Genomic DNA, 22,332 nt, shown 5'->3' on the forward strand with positions numbered 1-22,332 from the left:
GGTGTTACTAATGATAATAATTACGGTTCTGTTTGATTTAGTTAAATGAGTGTCCAGAGAAGTACTGTTGTGTCCAGTGAGCCAAAATGAACAACAGCATCACCGTGACTCTGTTTGACATGAATGGAAGGAACACCTGTGTTTACCCCCTATTTTTATGTCAAAATGGCTGCTGTGAAAAAGGTCAGTCAATATTAATATCCCGCCGTGATGTGCAAAATCATCATAGGCCTTTTTCATGAGAGAGAGTTTTATTTATAGGAATCACACAGGTGTTGTTAGTAACATTAATGATGGCTCTGTTATGTCCCAAACAGTGTGACAACATGCCAAAAACCAGTAAAAGAAAGTCAAACAGCTACATTAAATTCTGCCATTATTATTGTTATTATTTACACATCTGCTTTTCCTACTGTTACATGTCAAAAGCTCTTCTTTGAAAAACATGCAGGCTATTAGAACTATTTTTTTTATTTGATCTCAATTTACATAGTCCAATACGTTTTGATCCCTTGTTAAGTGAAAGTCACTGAGGTGTATGTATGCCATCTGTTACAAATACCCTGTTGCTCTATTGGTGCAGATTTTTCTTTAACAGCATTGTGAGCGTGGGCATGACATGATGCCAGTATAGGGGTGTAATGATTCACTCATGCATCCGATGCATTGGACTTTAATGTGTAAGATACGAGTGCATCAGTTCAGATGCTCCCTCCTCCCTCTCCTGTGTCTCCTCTTAATTTGCTCAAAACAGGCTGCGCTGAAAACAGCGACAGAAGTGACATTGTACTGCATCCCACCACCAAATTTTCATAACGCACAAGTGTGGAATAAGTTTGTAAGTCATGAGTCTGACCCACAGAGATGTTATGTCACTGTGAGAGCAGGTAACATTGAGCATCACTGTTCCTCCACACTGATCAAAACCACAGTACTCTTCATATGGAACAGAACAGCACATCATCTTAGTGCAGAAATACTAATATTTTAAACAGTTTTAAAGTTTGTTCAGTTTCTCATTTAGGCTGCAGTATCTCATTTACACATTAGACTCATAATAAGATGTTAACACCACTGTAATGTCTCCTCCTCCTCAGTAAAACTACCAGGATATCTTTTTGCAACTAATGGCACTCTACAAATGTAGCCTCAATTGAATCAAAATGTAAAGATTTACACTTGTATTCCATCATATCAAATCGTATAGTGACAGAGCTGAATTGTAGCAAACTGAATTGGCCATTTAAAAATGTCTAAGATATATCGTATTGTTGAACATGTATTGATATATGAATCAAATCCGTCTCAGTCAGTGAGATACACACCCCTATGCCAGTTATCTCAAAATGCCAGATAATTGGCCCAATTAATTGGTCTGTCAATAGTGATGGTGCATGCAAAATTGATTTTTATTGGCTTATTTGCTGATGGTTTATGGGACATATTAAATGTCATGTTTACATTGTAGATTGCATGCTTTGGTGTGTTCAAAGTTCCCTTAACTGGACCTGGTAGAAGTTAGTCTTACGGCTGTTGGTGTTTTCAGTTGATAGACACACCTTCCTACAGAACACACACACACACACACACACACACACACACACACACACACACACACACACACACACACACACACACAGAGTGGTGTGTAGACTTTGTACTCTTTCCAGAGAGTAAACAATTGATGGTTTACATTTGTAGCTTTTTAGATACAGGTCCACCCCAGGATATCTGGAGCATTTCTTTTTCATTAAAATATATTATCCTAATTTCTAAACACACCCTATTGAAACTCGTACTAAAATTATTCCATTACAGACACAGGCACATGCAGAATCACAAACTCATGACCAGCATGACTAAGCTACATGACGCAAATTTTCAGAAGCCACCCTGTGTGAGGACAGAAAGACTTTAGCTGCAAGCAAAGAAGCAGAAATTACTTATAATGCATTGAGGGGAGACAGATTTAAGTCCCAGAGTCCAGAAAGCTGTGTTTGGTTTAGCCTGGTGAGTTGCAGATTGGACAAAGACAGGAAGGCCTGTTTTGCAGGGTTGTAAACAGGAGTGCTAGCTTGTCCTGCTTCATGAGACAAGTTCTCCTGACATTGTTTTAAGTGCAGGAAGTGAGATTTCACAGGAGAGCTCTGTTACCCATGCAGGATGTTGCTTTGGCCGTGTTCCCGCCAAACAGACAACAACTTTTCTTTTCTTCTTCTCAGTAATCTTGACTTTCATCTGCATCTGCTCCACCCCATTAATCTGTCACTTTTATGGAGATATGAAACTTAAAAGATTCAGCATGTTGATCTGCCTCACTGCTTTGCCATGGTTGGCCTCAGCCACTAAGCTATGGTGTGTGTATGTGCGTGCTAGTAATTGTGTGTCTGTATCAGTTTCACAGTCGAATCATAATTGACTTTTTAAGACATGCAGTGTTGTGTGGGGGTTGAGGGTTGACTGATGCTAATATAACAACAGCATCTGCTTGATACCAGGCCTACTTGACAGTGATTTTTTTTAAATTCAGACTAACAATTATTTTCTTCATCAATTAATCTGCAAGTTAATTTCCCTAATAATCAATTAAACATTTGGTCCATAAAATATCTGAAAAAACGAAAAATGTCCTTCACACTTGCCAAGAACCCAGAATTATATAATTAAATATGTTGTCCACAGAAAAAAGCAGTTTATTTCATGTAGTGTAATTTTACACCTTTATTATTTAAGATAGAACCACAAATCCAAAAAAGTTGGGATGCTGTGAAAAACTTCAAAACATAAAACAGAGTGAAATTATTTGCAAATCCTTTTCAACCTATATTAATTTGAGTACAGTACAAAGACAAGCTATTTATTATTGAAACTGTTAAGCTTTCTGGTTATTTGTAAATATACACTCATTCTGAATTTGATGCCTGCAAGGTGGAAAAGTGTGTTTTGGTCTGACGAGTACACATTTCAAATTACTGTAGGAAATCATGGACGTCCTGTCCTCTGGGCTAAAGAGGAAAAGGACTGTTCAGATTGCTGCCAGAATCTGTGATGGTATGGGGTTGTGTTAGTGCCCATGGCATCATGGGTAACTGTCACATCTGTGAAGGCCCCATTGATGTTAAAAGGTACATGCAGGTTTTTGAACAACATATGCTGCCATCCGGCCAATGGATTTTTCAGCAAGACAATTCCAAGACACGTTCTGTGTGTGTTGCAACAGCGTGACGCAGTAAAAGAGTGCAGGTACAAGACGGGTCTGCCTGTAGACCAGACTTGCTTCCTGTTATGTGTGGTGCCTTATGAAGCACAAAACATGACAATAGAGACCTCGGACTGTTGAGCACCTGAAGTTGTGTATCGAGCAGAAATGGAAAAAAAAATGTTGCTTTTAAAACTTAAACAATTAGGCTCCTCAGTTCCTAAATGCTTACTGAGTGTTGTTAAAATAAAATGTGGAAAACACGACCCTGTCCGGACTTTTGTGGAACGTTTTTCAGACTTCAAATTCAAAATGAGTGTACATTTACAAAACTCAGTAGACTTTATCAGTTTAAACATTAAATATATTGTCTTTGTACTGTGTTCAATGGAATATAGGTCTAAGGATTTGCAAATAATTGCATTCTCTTTTCTTTTTATTTATACTAAACTTTAAATAAAAACACTGAAACACGGAATCAGTTTTAGAGGCACTTGTTCAGTAAATATGCAACGACTATCTTTACTGTCCCTTTTATAACACACTGAACTATGGCTCAGCTCTTCATCCAAAATCTACAGCGTCACCTGACATGCTTGGTTACGAGGAGGCTTTATTCCTCAAGGTGCCTTGACTTGCACGCTCCACTGGGCTTGTGTTGAGAGTGCACGGTGTGTTGTGGTTGTCCTTAATGTGCTGACACATATTTTGGCAGACTGGATCCTTTGAGCACCCACACAACTTTAATTAACCTAAACAAGGTGTCCATGCACATGCATGTGGGAGGTAATACTTTATTGTTTGCAGACTGTAAGGTACAAGCTGTTGTTCTGAATGAGTGATGATAGTGAAAATCACTGAGCATTGTACATTGTACTGTTACACTCCCTTTGGCAAAGGATAAATTCATTTGTAGGCTTATGAGCCAAAAGATGATTTTTTTTTAAGAGTTAGAACCATTGGAACTGAGGCGTAGCCACGATAGTAAATATGGTGTCACTTCCAGGCAGTAAGATAATGTGTAACAGATTCAGAGACCATGATGATTCACCGTGGTCACAAATCATTCACTAGCTCTTTGGAATGGATTTTTCCTAATAACTCTGGGAATAGTCTGGCTCTGAATCCACTGTTGAACCTTTCAAAGGGAAATTACATCAGTTTGAAAGAAGGTCAGCATTATTATGACATAATCTGAATATGCTCTATTCAGGTTTTAGTTCCTACCTATTTCAGATGTCTCTGTGATCACCCCTTGTAGAGACAAAAATCACTTTCCATCATGATAACACATGATTGTCTTGCAGATGTGAAACTCGTAAACCTTCAACAGTGATCCATTTAGGTATTACAGACCAAATGAAGTAGTATTAAACATCTTGTTTACTGACAGTAAGTCTGTCTCCAGCCCCCTTCCTAAAGCATGCTGAGTTCAGTGTGGGTGCTGCCTGTAACAATGCCCAGTTCTCACTGGCCTACAGACTGCTTTGTTGCTCTAAATTTGAGTTGAGCCCGTAGAGATTCATTTAAAGGTGGTATATTTACTAACTCTGAAATCAATCAGAGACAGTTTTTCAGAGAGAGCTCTGTCCTACTGTGCTATAAATGCTGTTAATGGCAACAAGTAAATTGTTTTTATTCTGACTTTTATGTTCCTGATCCGCTGTCTTTAGTTTTTGCTCAGATCAGGAGGGGCAGCAGGTGTAAGAACAGCCAATATTGACTTGCTGACTGCATGCAGGCATTTGGCCAGCCACCTCATAAATTTCACTGCACTGTGAGCTGCACTGTGTAGATCTCAGGTAGCAGCATAAACAGAACGGGCTGATGTGTGTTTATATTTTGAATGTAACCATAGCATGGTGTTTTGTATTACAGAGTCAGTCACCAACTTGAGCCCGAAATCTGAATGGTCCCGATAATTTAACTGTGAATCCAGCCACTTAGATGAATTGAGCTCTTACCGTTGAGAATAGTTTCAGCTCATCTTTATGTATATTCACCTCAGCAATTAAATATACTTGCTTCGATTTTATTTTTATAATAGATCCATCAAATGCAGTTTTCCACTGAGGTCGGTTTGATTGCACATTTAATGTGGATGTCCAGTCAGTGCTGAATGACAAATGTAGTCAGTTTAAACTTAAGAAGGGTGCAACTAACGATTGTTTTCACAGTCGATTAATCAGTTGACTATTTGATTAATAGTTGTTTGGTCTGTAAAATGTCAGAAAATGGTGAAAGTATTGATCAGTGTTTCCCAAAGCCCAAGGTGATGTCCTCAAATGTTTTGTTTTGCCCACAGCCCAAAGATATTCAGTTTACTGTTAGAGAGGAGTAAAGAAACCAGAAAATATTCACGTGTAATTTTTATTTAAAAAAACTACTCACATCGATTGATTATCAGAATAGTTGATGATTAATTTTTTACAATTGATTAATTATTGATTAATCAATTAATAATTGCAGCTCTTATCACTAGATTACTCAGTGTGTGCTATATTGACAGAGAAAGATGAGTTATAATGCTGCAAAATCTGTTGATCTCTCTGTATGAAGTGGCATCACAATATATCACGCACTGAGGAATCTAGTGTCTAAATTGATCACATTTACCAGTCAACACTTACTGGCCATCCACATAAAAGGTTTTGAGCGATTTATTATAAATTTCTAAATAAATTACAAATTAAAGTCTAAGCAAGCATGTCAAATTTCATATTGTAGAATTTTGTTGCTTTTTCAGCTTGGATTTGTAGTCTTTCCTTCTGGGTAGCCAGGAGACATGCTAGATGATTATTTTTTGTCACCTAATGCTATGTCTTGGCCAACAAAGTAATAGCTACAGGCTAGGGCAGAAATAATTCGGCAACATGGACATAGTTGTCAGAGGCTTGCACGCAATGCATCCTGGTACATGTAGGCATTGTTGCACAGCTCTGCAAGCAGGAAATCTATGTCAATATAGCACACACTGAGAAAATAAATTAAATTACTATATTTACCATTAACAATGACTGGACATCCACATGAAAAGTGGCAACATTTTTCTTTCACATTTTAGAGATGCTTATGAAAATCCTTTGCCTGCACTGAAGTCGATATTTGTGTACTTTCAGGTGGATGGAGGCCTGCCTGGAGGAGGACTTGCCCCCAACTACCGAACTGGAGGAGGGACTGAGGAATGGTGTCTATCTTGGCAAACTTGCCAACTTTTTTGCCCCAAAAATGGTGTCTGAGAAAAGGATCTACGACAGAGATCAATCCCGCTATAAGGTACTTCTCCATTCGGTTGTATTCAAACTCCTTCAGTCCTTAGGCCAGGTCATAGTAGGGCTGTATTATATATCAATATTGTGATATGACACTACATATCATCTTAGATTTTGGATATTGTTACATCTTTATATGGCACAAATGTTCTCTTTTCCAGGCTGCATTACAGTAAAGTGATGTAATTTTCTGAACTTACCAGACTGTTCTGGCTATTTTATTGCTTGCCTTTACGCACTTAGTCTTTATACCCACATTACTGATGATTATTTATCAAATCTCTCTCTTTATAAATCTCATATAGTTAGTATTTTGTTTTTTGTGTTTATTCAGATATATATTGTGTATCACAGCATAGCCTAAAAATATCGAGATATTATTTATAAGCCATGTCGCCCAGCCCTGGGTCATAATTATAGTACATTTTCATACATCATAACAGACAGGATGAACTTCCATATCTTTCAGTCGCTGCCTGACAGTTTGAAACAGTTTCATACAGGAAGTGTGGCAGGCGAGTATTAGGGTCCCACTGTAACATGCTGCTGTTGAGCTAATACAGTAAACTCCAAAAATGTCTTTGCAGGATTTTTAACTTACCTTTGAACTTAATTTTATTTCTCCTTGATAAAATTCAAATGAAAAACATATCTGACTGTTAGCTGGTGTAATAAGTTTAGGAGTCAGCATGAGGTTTTTAGGTATCAGACCAGCTCAGCTGTTAGTCAAGTTTTAAGACCATTAATGATAAGCTTGCTTTTCTGTAGTGCAGCATTATTTTATCACAGTTTTTCAGTTGAAGTGGCAAAGTTTTGAACTATTTCTCATAATTATATGGCTACATTTTTATGTTTGTGTCCCTGTTTTCATCTTCAGAGCAAAGGGCTGCACTTCAGACACACCGACAACACAGTGCAGTGGCTCAGAGCCATGGAGTCAGTGGGTCTCCCCAAGGTAAGAGCCTCGCACAGACATCAGTATTACAGACACATGTCCCCTATTTTACAAACACGTACAGCATACAGACCCTTGACTCTACTTACACAGTCATCACACATTAAGAAAAAATAGATGTTACATTAAGTACCCGATTTGTAGACGAATTAAAGCTTTTATGAAACTTAAACTGCTGTGAAAGGGTTGTAAAAGGTCTTGGTTAAGTTAAAAATATGACTTGAGCATCTCTGAGATTCCATTTAGGAAGACATAACACAGGCCGGACTGAGAAAATGCCATGAGTTCATGCACAAGTCCTCATCCACACAAGAGAGATTTAGATTTAGATATAGATTTATTTTCAAGCTTGGGCGAAAGTTTTGCTTCATGTGAGAAGTTTTGTTCTGGCAAGTGTTGTTTCACCATGGTAACGGTATACATTAGTAGCTGTTTCATAGGTTCATCTAGCCAGGAAACAAACAAACAAAGAACTGCCATGGAGATCCTGATCAAGTGATGTTTTTCAACACAAACTATAGAACTCAGTTGCTCTGGTTTTGTAATATGTTCATTGTCCAGGTTTGGCACTTAATGACTCATATTTGATGGTAGAAACCATCTTACAACTAAGAAAAAGAAGAATCCATCCATTCAGTAGAATCCCAAACTAGGACAGGGTATCATCTCCACTACAACAGTTAATTAATTTCAACCCTGTCCTTGGGCAGAATCCATCCCATGACTACAGTAAGACTGCATTAAATTAAACCTTTCGTCATTTAATGTAAAAAGCTGCTGAGAGTAAAGGGTGAACACTTTCCATTGAATAACACTACTTCTCTCCACATACGGACTGTGCTACAGCATCTGTGACAACCTGTTTTGCACATTAAATACTTTTAACTGCAAAAGGTGCAGTACCCTCAAATGTTTCTGGAAAATATCAGTAGTTTCATCTCTGCGATGTGATTCATACACATACATTTCATGTATATGTAAGAATGTAAATGCTGACAAATTAAATTGTAATGAGGGTGTGGCGTCTCTCGCAGAATGGCATTAACCTCATTACATCTTTTATGAGATGACACAAAAGGCGTCAGTGAGGTGTATCGTGGAAATGAAAATGTGGTACAATTGATACCCACTTATCACTGTACCAACATGTAGGATCCCTTTTTATAGTAATTTAATTGCCTATTTTTCTGAATGGCATTTTTTCCTAATTCAGTTCACTCAACCTTATCTATAGCTCTTTCTATTACTTCTGTTCTATTATTTTGTGAGCAAAACCATGATGCTGAGATCATCATTTATGTGTGAAATATTTTTGAGATGTCCATGAGCGTACCCAGTATTTTGGAAACTGTCCTCCATAAACTCAATACATTATGTGTGTGATGTATGTAGTGAAGGTTAGCCCAGTTTTAGGCATTAAGTTTCTATCTTTAAAATGCCTGTTAAAGAAAAAGAAACTAGGGACAAAGGAATATGTACCTTGAGCAGTGATAAAAGGAGCAGAGCACGAGCATGAACACCAGTAAAATATAATGCAATTCAGTGCAACAGCACTGCAATAAATGCTACCTCTATGAAGCTGGTAACCCTCATGATGCTAGTGACTAGTGTTGATTCAGCTCTGTGGTACTGAAAATTATGTCCTTCACAAAGGTGGTATTTATTGCAGTGCAGCAGTCCAGGATTGAATTATATTTTACCAGTGTTTCTGTTACTGTGTCCACTCCCTGAATCCACAGGTTAAAATGTGATGAAACATTATGATGGATACTGTGGTCATATTTGGCTGCAACAGAATAAAAAGTGTCAAGACACCGATAAGTGACTAATCTGTTGTGGTTTCTGCTTTCAGATATTCTACCCTGAAACGACAGATGTGTACGATCGCAAAAACATGCCCAAGGTGGTGTACTGCATACACGCACTGAGGTAAGAAGAAAAGGAGCCCAGAAACATAGTGATTTTTCACTTAACTGTCTTCATGCATTTCTCCCTTCTGACAGCAAAATTGCTCACTCATCTCTGAGGTCTTTTGTTTGCTCAGTGGCAGAGTTGCTTTTTTTTCCTGGAGGTGCCACACCTGAATGTAGAGGGCGATTTCACTTTTGAGAAAGAAATGAAAAACAAACGGTGGACTTAACTGCTGTTGCCATGGATGACCTGAAAGTGAAGCACTGGTTATCTGGTTGTTAGAATAAAACTGTAAGCTAATAGGCAGATTGGAGTTAGCAAGTTTTGCATTTGTCTTTAAATGTTCACTTTTACATGTGTGCAGCAGTAGTCTGCTTATAGTCTTTGTCACTGACAGATTACTCACTGTCTAATTTAGTCTCATTTCCTTTCACTCAATGGTTATGGTAGATGATGTCACTGACTTTGACTTGTAGTGGTTATTTTGCCATCCACACAGCAGTGTATTCAAGTTACAGAAACAAAGAACAGCTCATATGGTTTGATAACAAATGTATGAGACTGCTTACACCAGCATTTCTTAATTACTCTGTGAGGTACAGGCAGGGCCTCTTTTTGTGCCCATTAAGTTCAAACTGTAATTTATTTGTCAAGAACAGAAATGGTACTTTGTTAGTGATATGAAACAGGAACTGGAAAACGTTAGGTCTACTTAGGTAAGACACAGAGAGTACCTCTCTTGTCACACACAGACCTTTTTATGATGTGTCTAAAATAGGTCAGGGCTATGTTGTACAGCACCATGCATTTAGCTATAAACAGTAGGGGTGGGAGAAAAAAATGAATTGATTTTTTTACATCTTGTTCTGTTTATTTAAGTTCACTTCAAGTAGTTTATTTACTGTTTTTATATGCAGTATAGAAATGATACTGCTGAAATAAAACTCTGACGTGATGTGCCGTGTTTTTGGAAATAGTGTCGCACAGGCAAATAAAAATGGCAATAAATTGTCATATCAAATTGCAATACTTGTAGATTCACAATATTTAGCAGAACATATTGAATAGGTACCCAAGTATTGTCATAGTATGGAGTCAGGTGATAAGTGTATCGTCCCAGCCCCAATAGACAGGTATTTCTATATTTAGCTATAGACAGCTATTGTGGCAGTATTATAGTTCACAAGCTATCATTTCCTTGAATTTTAATCATGTGTTAACTAGCAATTCAGTGACTTGGAACAGTTTTCTTAGATTCTGTTTCTTTGGAGCACTTCTGATTAACATAATCACTCTATGCAGTCTGCTTATACAAACCTCTGTGGAGCATGTAAGCAGGGGCTTTCTGGGAGTGTTCAACACTTTACTTAGTCTCACCACACAGGGTACATTCTTTGTCATCGTGGTTTCAGGTTTGTAAAAAATGTTGAAATATTTTAAAAGAAGAGTTAGAGGTGTAACTATGACATGGGTGGCTTTTGGCATTTCCAGTTTAGAATTAACTAAAGTGCCAATTTTATCTATCTGACCCATCCAGGCAGCCAAGCACAGATTCCAGGGAGTGGTGTGAGCTGCTGGGATTGTTTTCTCTGTTGTAGTGTTACGGTCAGGCCCTGAGAGAATTGGTTTCCTTCCCCTTGTATGCACACACGTGCTCTTCCTTCCTGCATGTCCAGCTTCAGTCCCACAAGGACCCAGTGAATACTCTGCTTCCCCGGGTACAAACACATGCAGACATGGAGGCGAAGCAGCAGATGCTCCTGCATGTTCAGTGTGGTGGAAAGCTGAAATGGAGCACAATGAAGAAGGGGAAGAATGTAACTTAGAAGTAAATTTTAAAACTCTGATCACCAAGTGGTGGAGATGTAGGGCTTTATTTGTTGTGTTCAAGGAGGAGGAAACCATGGAAATAAACAAGACCGGATCCACAGTCTGGAGGGAACTAGTAGCTCCAAGCCAGTCAGCTGATTGTCTGTTACCCTTGTGGCTTATAATCGGCCATCTTCATTAACCCCAGTCAGCTGTTATTGTGTTTGTATCTCATCTGATACAGCTGCCTGCATGTTAAAACATTACCCTTTGTGTAAGCAGAAATTAGATAGTTGTCCAAAGACCCCTGTGTCCCAAGGACAGAGGGCATTTCATGTGTACACACATACTGTGACCAAAGGCCAGAATCACCAGCTACTACAGCTGCTCCATTCAAAGCTGTGCTGGTGCCAGAACCGCCTTAAATATCTATAATTCATTGCCACTTATCAGGTACCTGCGGGAAGATGAAAGTTTTATGAAGTTTCCAGCCACCTGCTTGTTGAATCCAGTGTTCAGTAGTGGCCTGGGCCTGCTGGCTACTAGTAGGGCTAGTTGTGATGTGAGCCAACACTGCCCCCCTGTGGTGTAAGTGTGACATACAGGTGGAATCGGTCATGAGGAGAAATTACCAAAATATGACTTTAAGACTTAAACAAGACTTAGTAAAAGCTTAAAACACACCTTTTGACCTTATTTTATCAAGTGTGGTCAATTCTTACTTGCATTTTCTGGTTAATTTTATTTTCTATTTTTATGTGTTTTTTTTTTTCTCTTTAAATGTTTTATTTGTTCAAATGTTTTTATTTAAACATATACTCTTTTAGCTCTTTTTATGTTAAGCACAGCCACATTTGATGTGACTTGTGTAAATAAATAAAGTTAAATAAAGTTTGATTGAAGAGTTTCAGGTCCATGATATCAGACAGTTTAATAACAGAATGTTTAAAAGTAGAATCTGCAACATTATTTGTAAAAACACCATTCAAATATTGCCCCTCTTCCCCAGCTCTGCAAACAAGAGGGAGAGACATTAGTGTGAATTCTGAGAGCCAGCAGCATTGGGGAGAAAAAGCAATGAACCAGAGGAATAAAATGTTATTTTCTGATTGTTAAGTGGCAGTGATGTTGCAAGGCACAAATAAACAGGCCTGCAATTCTACAGAACTCTGGATTTTGTGTAAATACAGCTGAACTATTTCTGCAGGTCTTAGCAGAGGAAAGACACAGAGACATCACTGTATTTTCTTTGTATTGTTGAATTTCTTGTGATATTTTTTCAAGGAAATGTTGCATGTTATGCCTTTAAAGCTTCTTAGCGCTTCCTTATTTCAATGTGTAAAACCTCCATCCCTTGTGGTTTATTTCAGCCTGTATTTGTACAAACTGGGCATTGCGCCACAGATCCAGGACCTCCTGGGGAAAGTGGACTTCACAGGTAAAACCAGTGTCTCCTAAAACTGAACTACATCACAAAAGCACAAAAGCTCTTTAACATACAGTATGTGTACATGCACCTTTTTAAACAAGAGACAAAACAGACAAGTTATTAGTATTTGCTTTTAAAATGAAGGATAGATGTTGCCTCGGGGGTTATTAAAATACAGATGTGAACACACATAGTTGTGCATGTGTTCATTTACTGAGAATTCTCTTTGTGTGGGTGGTAATTTTATTTATGTTGGGATTTAATTGAAAAACCTGACAGAATGTTATTGTGTGCTGTCGACCATGTGAAGTTTTTATGAGGATTTATTAAAACATCTATAATTTAGATGTTTGAATTATCCAACATTGCACTTCATCAAAACATCCCCTGCAGCCTTTCAGACGATACCGACGAGGACACACAAAGCTTCAAATGTGTTGACATTGGATTGACATTAGTAGTCTCAGGTTTTACTTGCATTGCTTTTTCCATCACTTCAGAGCAGTTTTATTTTTTTTTTTTTACCAATTTTTCCCAGTTTTTGTCAGCTGTTTAAAACCGATATTCAGGAGATACATACTCCTACCAGTGGTGTCTCATTATTTAAGTGATCAGCCGGTGGGGATAACACACCAAGATCTGCTGCAACGTGCCAGCAAAGACAGGAAGAAGACTGCTAGCAAATAAACAGAGATATAAAACAATGCTGGATTTAAAAATGGGCTTTGTTCAGTCTATGAGAAAGGGAATACAACAGAAAGGGTATTCAACAGGTTTGTTAGACCTCAGTGATTCAGTGCACACAGTGTGTTTTGGTGACTAACAGTTAATGTGAACTTAATGCTGCTTGTTTACAAAGAAAACTCCACAAAACCATTTTCTGAATGACAGACGAGTTCTCAGAAGACTAAATGCAATCTATCACTCATTAACTCATGTCAAAAGTAAATAACTTAACTAACAAGTTGATCAATGCCACCAAAATGAAATATCTTGTTATCATTGATTAAGTCAAGATAGTCAAATATCTGAAAAACTGTCAGTATGACAGAGGAAACTGTACAGCCAACTGATTAAACAACTTTATCAGATGTTTGCCTTTACAGTGCACATAGTACATGGTGCTGGAGGACCCAAATCTGAGTGTGAACATGTTACTACTCAAATTTTAAGAATCAACTGTTATCAGTTCTCTTTTCAACACCACCAGTTAACTAAAAGCTGTGAAATATTTATTATAATTATTATAACATTTATTTAACATTTATGTTTGAAAGGCTCTGATAGTTGGCTTAAATATTTTGCATGTTAGGATGTACACACTGAGCATGTTGAGCCTGAACACATCTGAGACAGATCACTAGAACGAAGTTACATCTATTTTGATCGGAGGCTAACTCGATGCATATTGTTGCAAATATTGTATTTACACTTTTGACTTCTGTTTGAAAGCAACAACTGTATATTCTGTTGTGAGAAAATGACAAAAATAGCATTGAGAATCATAATTTTCATTTGATGATTTTGCAAAGCAACAGATAAACTGTAAAAGGAAATGGAAATAGCATTTCATGGAGTATTTTTTTACTCTTTATTATTATATATACTCTATAACTGCAGTTGATACATATATCTGTTTTTCCAGAGGAGGAGATCAGTAACATGAGGAGTGAGCTGGAGAAGTATGGCATTCAGATGCCAGCTTTTAGTAAGATTGGAGGAATCCTGGCCAACGAGCTTTCAGTGGATGAAGCTGCCTGTAAGTTCTCTAAACTTTAAGCTAATTCTTTACTGATGTTTTCAACAGTAACTCTAAAACATTTTCACCCAACACTAAAATGCTTGCACACACTTTGTTGTGCAGTGCATGCTGCTGTGATTGCCATCAATGAGGCGGTTGACAGAGGTCAAGTGTCTGTGACGATGGCAGCTCTGAATAATCCAAACGCAATGCTGAGGAACACCCAGGAAGCCCTGGCCCAAGACTACCAAGACACACTGAGTCAGGCCAAGGCTCGGAAGCAGAGTCAGTCCTCGGGGAAGGTGAGAAGCCTCACAAACACTTCAGTCACTTCTTATCTTTCTGTGTCATTTTTAATTTGTCTAATTATGTCTTAGACAAATTATGTCTTATTACTTGCTTCCCCTGTATAGAAGGTTTGATTAGCCTCTGTGTGACTGTGTAGCAGAGTTTGTTTTGCTTCTTTCTTGCTCATCAATCTCTTCCGCTTTTTTTTAGTTCAGTCGGATATTCAATTGCATGAATGTTATTTAAACAAAAGAAACATTTAATGAAACTGCTATATCCAATGCCAAAAAATTGAGACCAAATTTGGGTGATGCAGAAATAAAAACTTGACTATTGCTCTGAATTAATATTTCTGACTTCAGTGTCTGGTAGTGACACAATTCTAATGAACTGAAGAGACATTGACACTGAGGTCTGACAGGGCTTTCCTGCACTGGCTCACTCCACAGGCCTTGCCAGCACATTCCGGCGGCTGCAGTGTCAGCTGTACTTCACCAAACACAAACCCTCCGCACCATCCGGCATCTCGCCTCCCATTCTCTTCACAAATACTGTGCAAACAGGAGCCATTCATTTCCACTTCATGGCTGAAATGTGATATGTAAAATATGCACATCTGTATGAATGGGGAAAAAAAATAATGTGACCAGATCCAAAATAAGTGTGCTGTATGAAATTAATATCAGACATATATATATATTTTTGTCTCCCTCATTTAGCGCTCCTCAATTGCTGCTGAAGAAAGAGATGTTTATGAGGAACTGCTGACTCAGCAGGAGATCCAGGGCTGCATTGACTTTGTTAACAGTAAGGATTTTCTCTGTGAAGTTCCATGAATGCCACGTTATTGCATGGAAAAAAAGCCCTTGTACAGTGTTGATGCATATGACCACAGGGCATCTGTGAACTCTGAATATACAGTAGAGAATGTGCAGTAAAAAAAAACAAAAAAAAATCCATACATTTTTTAAAAGTTTGTTTCAATTAGGCCTGTCATGAAAACTGCTTTTCTTGGAAGATAATGTTGCTGTAATAATTGTGATAAACAATATTGTCATTTTTAAGACCATTTTATAATATAATAATATAATAGCATAATAATACAAGTACACCTTTCAAAAGGCAATGAGCTTTTAATTATTAAGAAGGAGGTAATGGTATGGTAGGAAAAACCTGCTGTTTATTCTGACAACATGTTGGCTACAATGTTTGCATTCTTAAACATGCATGTAAACACAACAGGCAAAAATTTTTGAGCTCATATATATATATATGTATATATATATACATACATGTATTGCATAAGTCGAAAAGCAATTACCATGAAAAGCCTAATTTCAGTACTTCAAAAGACAAGAGAAAGAAGTTTATTATTCCTAAATGATATGTGTCTTTGTTTTGTCTCTAGTCCAGACAGCAGTGAGGCAGGTGAATGAAGCTGTGTCGAACCAGGACCAGGCTGCTTTGTTGGCTGCGCTTAGACTTGGAGCTCTGGCCCTGCTGGGTGTTCAGGAATCAAATGTTCCCTGGTACCTGGAACATTTTACCACCTACTGCCAACATAAATCCAAGGTATACTGAGTCAGAGTGAGTTTGCTCACTTGTACACAACTCAGCCAGAGCACCTCTGTTTTTTTTCCAATCAGTTAGTTAACACAATATAAACCCAGTAAATAAGAATGTTTTAGATGGCTGCAATGAAAAAAGCAGTACTCAGGGGTCCTATGGGCCATAGTTGAAAATGACTGTTTCTAACTGACAAACCACAGGTGTTATGAATTCACTTACAGGGAAATGTTAAAAGAAGTGTGTGGAGTGGAAACATTTCCTGCACATTTCTAGAGAAACACATTTGCAGTGTTGTCTTTGATGTCCTTTGTACTCTGTCCATCTGACAGAGCAGAGCCACTTCCATTTTTGCACGCTGCCCCGAGCACACTGCAGTTCATTGGCTGGACTGATGTAGCATAGATGCTGATGTTGATGTTGTTGCTGCTATTAAAAGCCTTCAGAATAAAAAAGTAATCAGTCACTGAAACCTCAGTAGGAATGGACACCAGCAGGCACTTTGGTCTCCGTGGCACTGCACTAAAACATGCTAATAACCATGTGATCTATCTAATGTACGATAATGTTTGTGCTGCAGGAAGGAGGGAGAGCTGTGTTGGTGGACAAAGAGGAGATTCAGAGAGTTGTCAGCTCTTGTAATGACTTCGCTGAGGCAGAGAAACGAAGTAAGCGTCTTTTGTTACTATCCATAGATATTTTCTACAGTAATTACTGCTCAGTTGAAGATCTCTAGTATTTACTATTTACCTACAGATCGTAATAAATTTTCAATATGCCTTTCAAAAGGCATGTTAGCATGTTAAGCAATTGTAAGGCAATTAAGAAATTCAATTTAATACTGAAATGCCCATGCAATATTATGGTTGGATTGTCTGACTTCGCTTTAACTTTGAATTTGTGATAATTTTCTTGACCAGAGCTCGAGGCAGTTACAGCAGTCAATAAAGCAATTCGTCTTGGCAATGCAGCGGAGACAGTGGAGGAGCTGATGAACCCTGAGGCACAACTGCCGATCGTCTACCAAACTGCTGCCAATCTCTATCAGGCCGAGCTTTTCAGTTTGCAGTTACAAGGGGGGCGGGTGAGACACCATGTTTGTAATTTTTTCTCTTTGACATGTGGACCCATATGTTGATACAGAAGTGCTTACAGGGGATGTCAGTGCTAGACATGTAATGCAGTAAATGTCACTTCATGCTTTTGACTCAGACCTTTATGTTTATTAGTCTGGCTTGAGCCACGAGGAGCTGAGCGTAGCTGTGGAGATGCTGTCAGCTGTAGCTGTGCTGAATGAGGTGCTGGACACCAAAGACCCCCAGGCTGTGATCGAGCAACTGACAGACTCTCCTCTGGGTTTCACCAATATGGACCAAGACAACCTTAACAGGTAAGATGGACACAGGACAGATAGCTGAGCACTGCTGAGGAGCAAATGGTGGCACCGGCAGTGCATAGAACAAAAACGCCAATTGTTAAGCCAGATGTTTAGTGGGCAGCAGCTTGATGGCAGGACTCAACATGAACTTTTTCCCTTATTGTCTTACAACTGTCCCAAATTCTTATTTCAAATGTCCCAGTCTTTACAGCCATTGTCCCAAACAGAGGGTCTTTTTTCATTCTACTTAATAAATAGTTTAATAGCTTTGTTTCAGTAACACATATAACTTCATTGTCCACCGAATCAAAAAAATGAAATCTCCTTGGCTGTTTAGCAACAATCAGTTTTCGTTACTATTACAGTTGATGGTTGAGTTACTGTTTGTTTATTTCCAACTGCTCGATCAATAAATGTGTCACTGCAAACTACAGCGCAAATGCAGAACTGTTTGCTTTGTATGCAGTAATGGTAATTTATATACACACATTTTGAAGATATCTAATAGTAAATACTCAACTATGTTCACTTTAAACAGTGAAATGCCAATAAAGCCACTTTGAACTTTGAATTTGTGAAGCCGCACGTGAGACATAGCACGGAGCTTGTGCTGGTGCCATTTTTCAAATTTAAATACCTAACAATTAAAATTATATATATTCCATGACACATAAAGGTAATAATTTTATTTAGAATGATAAGTTTCTCTACTGTCCCAGAATTGTCCCCAACAGCTTTGTGTCCCTGTCCATATCCTATTTTTCTTATTGTCCCTTCCACAGTAGGCTCAAGCTAGCATTTGTCCCGCCCCCTAAGAGGAGTTGTTCTGTAGCTAACCTCAGACTTCTAATCAGCGTGCTGTGATGATCCTGTAAACATAAAGTTATAGTAGTACTATATGGTTTTAGGAGACTTTTAATTTATAGGAATCATGTCTTTAGGTTGCATGTCACTGCACTCCACTGTAGGTCTCTCTCTAAGGTAAGCTGGTGAGAAGTGGTTCATTTCATGTTGTGAAACCTTGTTGACCTTCTTCATGAAACTCTTCCTTAGGTATGCTGACACTCTTATCAAACAGCGACAGGAGGCTCTCGCCAAGGGCCAAGAGTTTCTCACCTGGAATGACGTACAAAAATGCATCGACACGGTCAACATTCAAGTCCATGAGGAGCACGAGCGTAAGAAAAATTTCTGATTATGTTTTACATGTTGTAGCTTGTGGACATTTAGGGTCAAACCTGCTTAAGAATTATTAAAAACATTAAAAAATGAAACACATTGACTGATCAGGTATCAAATGTTTCTCTTCTCCTATGTCCAGGCATCATTGCTATAGCTGAGATCAATGAGGCTCTTAACTCAGGTGATTCCCAGCAGACTCTTGCAGCCCTCCTCCTCCCTACAGCCAAGTTGACGGGCGTGAACCCAGCTACAGCCAAACACTACCATGATGTCCTACAATATACCAAACAACTCCTCTGCCAGGTACTGTGACTCTGAATTGCGTTATGTTATATAAGATGTATGTAAAAATTCAAAAAAAAGAAAAAAAAATCACAATATTATAACCATTAGTTTTATTGGACTTGGACAGCAGCTCCACTTCACACTGCTGCATCATTAAGAATATGAATTTCTTCATATTCATAAATAATCTTTATCTACATATTATACATGGAATTAAATTCTGAAAAGGCAAGAGTAAATGTTGTAAATAATACATTAGTATGGGTGCACGGTAAATATCAGGGTCTATAAGTTACCAGCTGGTGATGTCAGATTTATATTATTATTTGTTATTCTGATAAAAAAAAAATATAGCCAATTAATATCAGCTATAATAATATTTGATTTGACAGATTATGTCAAAGCATTTCATTTAATTCTTAAACGTAACACTCTTTAAGCGCCAAAGTATATTTGAGACCAGAAAAACAAATGAACATTTGAAGAGTCTGTACTAGAAAGGAAGCTCAACACAGTCAGGCTTTCTTTGCGTGAGTTGGCTTGTCAAAACCTAAAACCCCAGTTCGAGATAACGGGTATCATGACGGTGGTTATCAACTTTCTTTGTTAACTCAGACTTTTCTCTTCAGGCTCTGTGCACGTTCACATAAAAAAGGGCTGTTTTGTGCATCTTTCTCTCTCTTACAAAGAGGACGTACAAAGAGGACCCATCGTGTGATGCCTACTTCATCAACAGTAGTTTTCAACATACTCTGATTCTGTGTCATCAAGCCAACAGTTTTGCAATCTGAGATTTTGCTGTGATGACATGGCAGGCTTGTGTAGGATTCACAGTCTAAATGTCCGTTTCCTGAGCCTGATATTCCCAAAGATGTGAAAACTGACTTCACAGAGCTCTGTGTTATATAATTCCAGTGTTGCCCTGTTAAACTCACAGCGTTCAGTTTTAACTTTCACATCTTTGTGTCTGGGCTTGTGCTTCCCTGCTGTTTCCTAACAATGACCTAGCGAGGAGGTGCTTTTTTTTTTCTGTACACAAACAGTCTCACGTCATAACAGCAGGTCTCTGCAGTATCCTGTGGAAGGAGATGAATTGTAGTTCTGAGGCTACCGTCTTGGAAATGAGCATACACAGGAAGGGATCTAGACAGCTATGGAAGCAGCAGAGACACACTGCCGCTCTGTAGTATCCATACAGCCTGTCGTCCCCATTAGAAAACAGGCGGATGTAGTGGGCGATGTGCAGGATGCCGCTGGGCAAAAAACACACCACAAAGATGGTGAAAACAACAGTGCTGACCCTGATAAATGGCCTCCAGTCACAGCCTGACTGACCCAGGTGGTACACCACTGCCATGTGGGTGTAGATACAGATCATGAAGGGCACGAGGAAGCCCAGACAAACCATCATAAGCCTGTATGGCACCAGCAGGGAATGGGATTTTTCCTCCAGGGGAAGTACATCGTGGCAGGTGGTGACTCCCAGCTGGTTAATTTGGTAGCTCTGCCTGACCAAGAGCTCAGGCACAATAGCAGCTGCAAACAGGAACCACACAATCAAGCACGTCCATACGGCCAGCGTAGTCTTAGCCATTCGTCTGTACAAAAACGGTCTGACCACAGCCAGGTAGCGATTGAGGCTGATGCATGCTATAGTTTGAGCTGAGCAGTAAACATTGCCATAAAACAAGGCTGTGATGAGCCGGCAGGAGTTTTCCCCAAATATCCAGTTGTTTCCGTTGAAGTGGTAGTGAACACGCAGCACCAGGGAAAGCAGGAGCAGCAGGTCGGACAAGGCCAAGTTCAGGTAGAGAATTACTGAGGAGAAGGACTTTGATCTGAGTCTGAGGAACGTCAGGATGTAGCCGTTGGAGGGGATACCCACCAGCATGGCCAGGATGTATGCTGCAGGTATGACCCTGGTGCTGAGGACCCCTGTGGTGTAGGCTGTCACTGTATCCACAGAGTTCACATCCAGAGAAGGGTCTGTGCTGGGATAGAGCGAGGCCGGCTGCTGGTTTGTGTGATTAAGTGTGTACGTGCTCCCCCTGAAGGTTTTTGGTATCACCTGTGAACTATTGGTTTTAGGCCTTTTTTTGTTTCCTGTAAATGGGAAGAAAAACAATGTTAGTTCCTTTAAAGCAACTCTAGCTGAGTGATAAAACATTTGAAACCACATTAAAACATATAACGTACTGGTAATCACACTCCTGTCTTTTTAACTTTTCAGTTATATATATATATTTTTTTTCTATCATCATTTCTATCTCAGTTATGCGTTATTAAAAGGGCTGCACCATTAATTAATCAAAATAATATTGAAATTGCAGTATGGCCAAGTGCAGTATCTAAATCCTAGATGCTGCAGTGTTTTGATAAAGGAAAACTGACAAAACAGCTTTATAACTGAAAGTGCTGTAGTGCAGCAAATCTTGTTCTTCAGATTTGAGAAAATTTGTTTGTGAAATGTCACATCATCATGATGTTACAATTTTTTTTTTTTCAGCAAAAATGAAAATTGTGATGCAAAAATAATAATTCCCACTAATCGTTGATCATATCACATCTGACAAAATAATCCCTGTATTATTTTTTAGCATATCATGTAGTCTTAATTTCCATAATAAAATTGTACATTATTAAATATCTTTATTTCAGTTTTTGAGATTTTGTGTTGTTGTATTAACACATGTAGTAGAATAGAATAACTTTTATTGTGTGTGTGTGTGTGTGTATATATATATGTATGTATGTATATATAATAACTTAGTGTTTCAAAAGTGAAATAATAAACTTACCTTCATGCTGAATGGTTTGCACAGCCATCAAACAAATGAGCAGTCCTGACACAAGGTCGGCCATGTCACTCTTCACTCTATCCCAGAGTTTTTAGCAATGGACTTTTAGCAATGGACTCAACGTGTCTTCACTCCTCTCAGTGTTCTCGCTTCTTTTCAGTAAATGTATAAGTTTTCCAAAGGTGAAATTTGCTTTTTTGCATATCTGCAGTGCAACAGTAGAGAACTGATAACGGTGTGTATCCAGGCTCAGCTTCCCGCTGGTGTATGCGGGGCGTTTGTGTGTTTGTATGGTGCAGTGAGCACATTTCCTGTCTAGGCTTGGAAACTGAATTCCCCTCTCCCTGCGTCACAGCCCAATGACTAACTGGGGTGGGAGGATAGTGTGAACTGGTTTATCAACAGCTGGGATCCAGAAACTGAAATGACTGACTGATTACTTTCACAATAAGTAATTTTATTGTGGTTTAGGTTGTAGGAATTTGGTATTAAAGTGATTTAGCTTTTGCATTTATTTGA

General features: G+C 38.6%; 2 protein-coding genes across 3 annotated transcripts in view; one reads left to right on the forward strand and one right to left on the reverse strand.

Moving 5' to 3' along the window:
- Positions 1-22,332, forward strand: part of iqgap2 (IQ motif containing GTPase activating protein 2) — a 47,205-nt gene that overhangs the window by 9,531 nt on the left and 15,342 nt on the right. For both annotated transcript variants that reach the window (XM_084728996.1, XM_084728997.1), the window contains exons 3-15: positions 6,319-6,475; positions 7,349-7,426; positions 9,279-9,355; positions 12,517-12,584; positions 14,221-14,334; positions 14,440-14,618; positions 15,324-15,411; positions 16,013-16,176; positions 16,751-16,838; positions 17,091-17,254; positions 17,400-17,560; positions 18,602-18,726; positions 18,870-19,033. In XM_084728996.1, the coding sequence (XP_084585122.1) occupies positions 6,319-6,475; positions 7,349-7,426; positions 9,279-9,355; positions 12,517-12,584; positions 14,221-14,334; positions 14,440-14,618; positions 15,324-15,411; positions 16,013-16,176; positions 16,751-16,838; positions 17,091-17,254; positions 17,400-17,560; positions 18,602-18,726; positions 18,870-19,033 (1,627 nt within the window). The remainder of the gene's footprint in view (positions 1-6,318; positions 6,476-7,348; positions 7,427-9,278; positions 9,356-12,516; positions 12,585-14,220; positions 14,335-14,439; positions 14,619-15,323; positions 15,412-16,012; positions 16,177-16,750; positions 16,839-17,090; positions 17,255-17,399; positions 17,561-18,601; positions 18,727-18,869; positions 19,034-22,332) is intronic.
- Positions 19,687-21,918, reverse strand: f2rl2 (coagulation factor II (thrombin) receptor-like 2). The gene is made up of 2 exons (XM_084728993.1): positions 21,814-21,918; positions 19,687-21,118 (listed from the first exon to the last, which is right to left on the reverse strand). The coding sequence occupies exons 1-2, from the start codon at positions 21,875-21,877 to the stop codon at positions 20,061-20,063; spliced, it is 1,122 nt and encodes a 373-aa protein (XP_084585119.1). The 5' UTR covers positions 21,878-21,918; the 3' UTR covers positions 19,687-20,060.

Source organism: Lutjanus erythropterus, chromosome 10 (genome assembly GCF_056507025.1).
Source record: "Lutjanus erythropterus isolate fLutEry1 chromosome 10, fLutEry1.hap2, whole genome shotgun sequence".
Classification (NCBI taxonomy): domain Eukaryota; kingdom Metazoa; phylum Chordata; class Actinopteri; order Lutjaniformes; family Lutjanidae; genus Lutjanus; species Lutjanus erythropterus.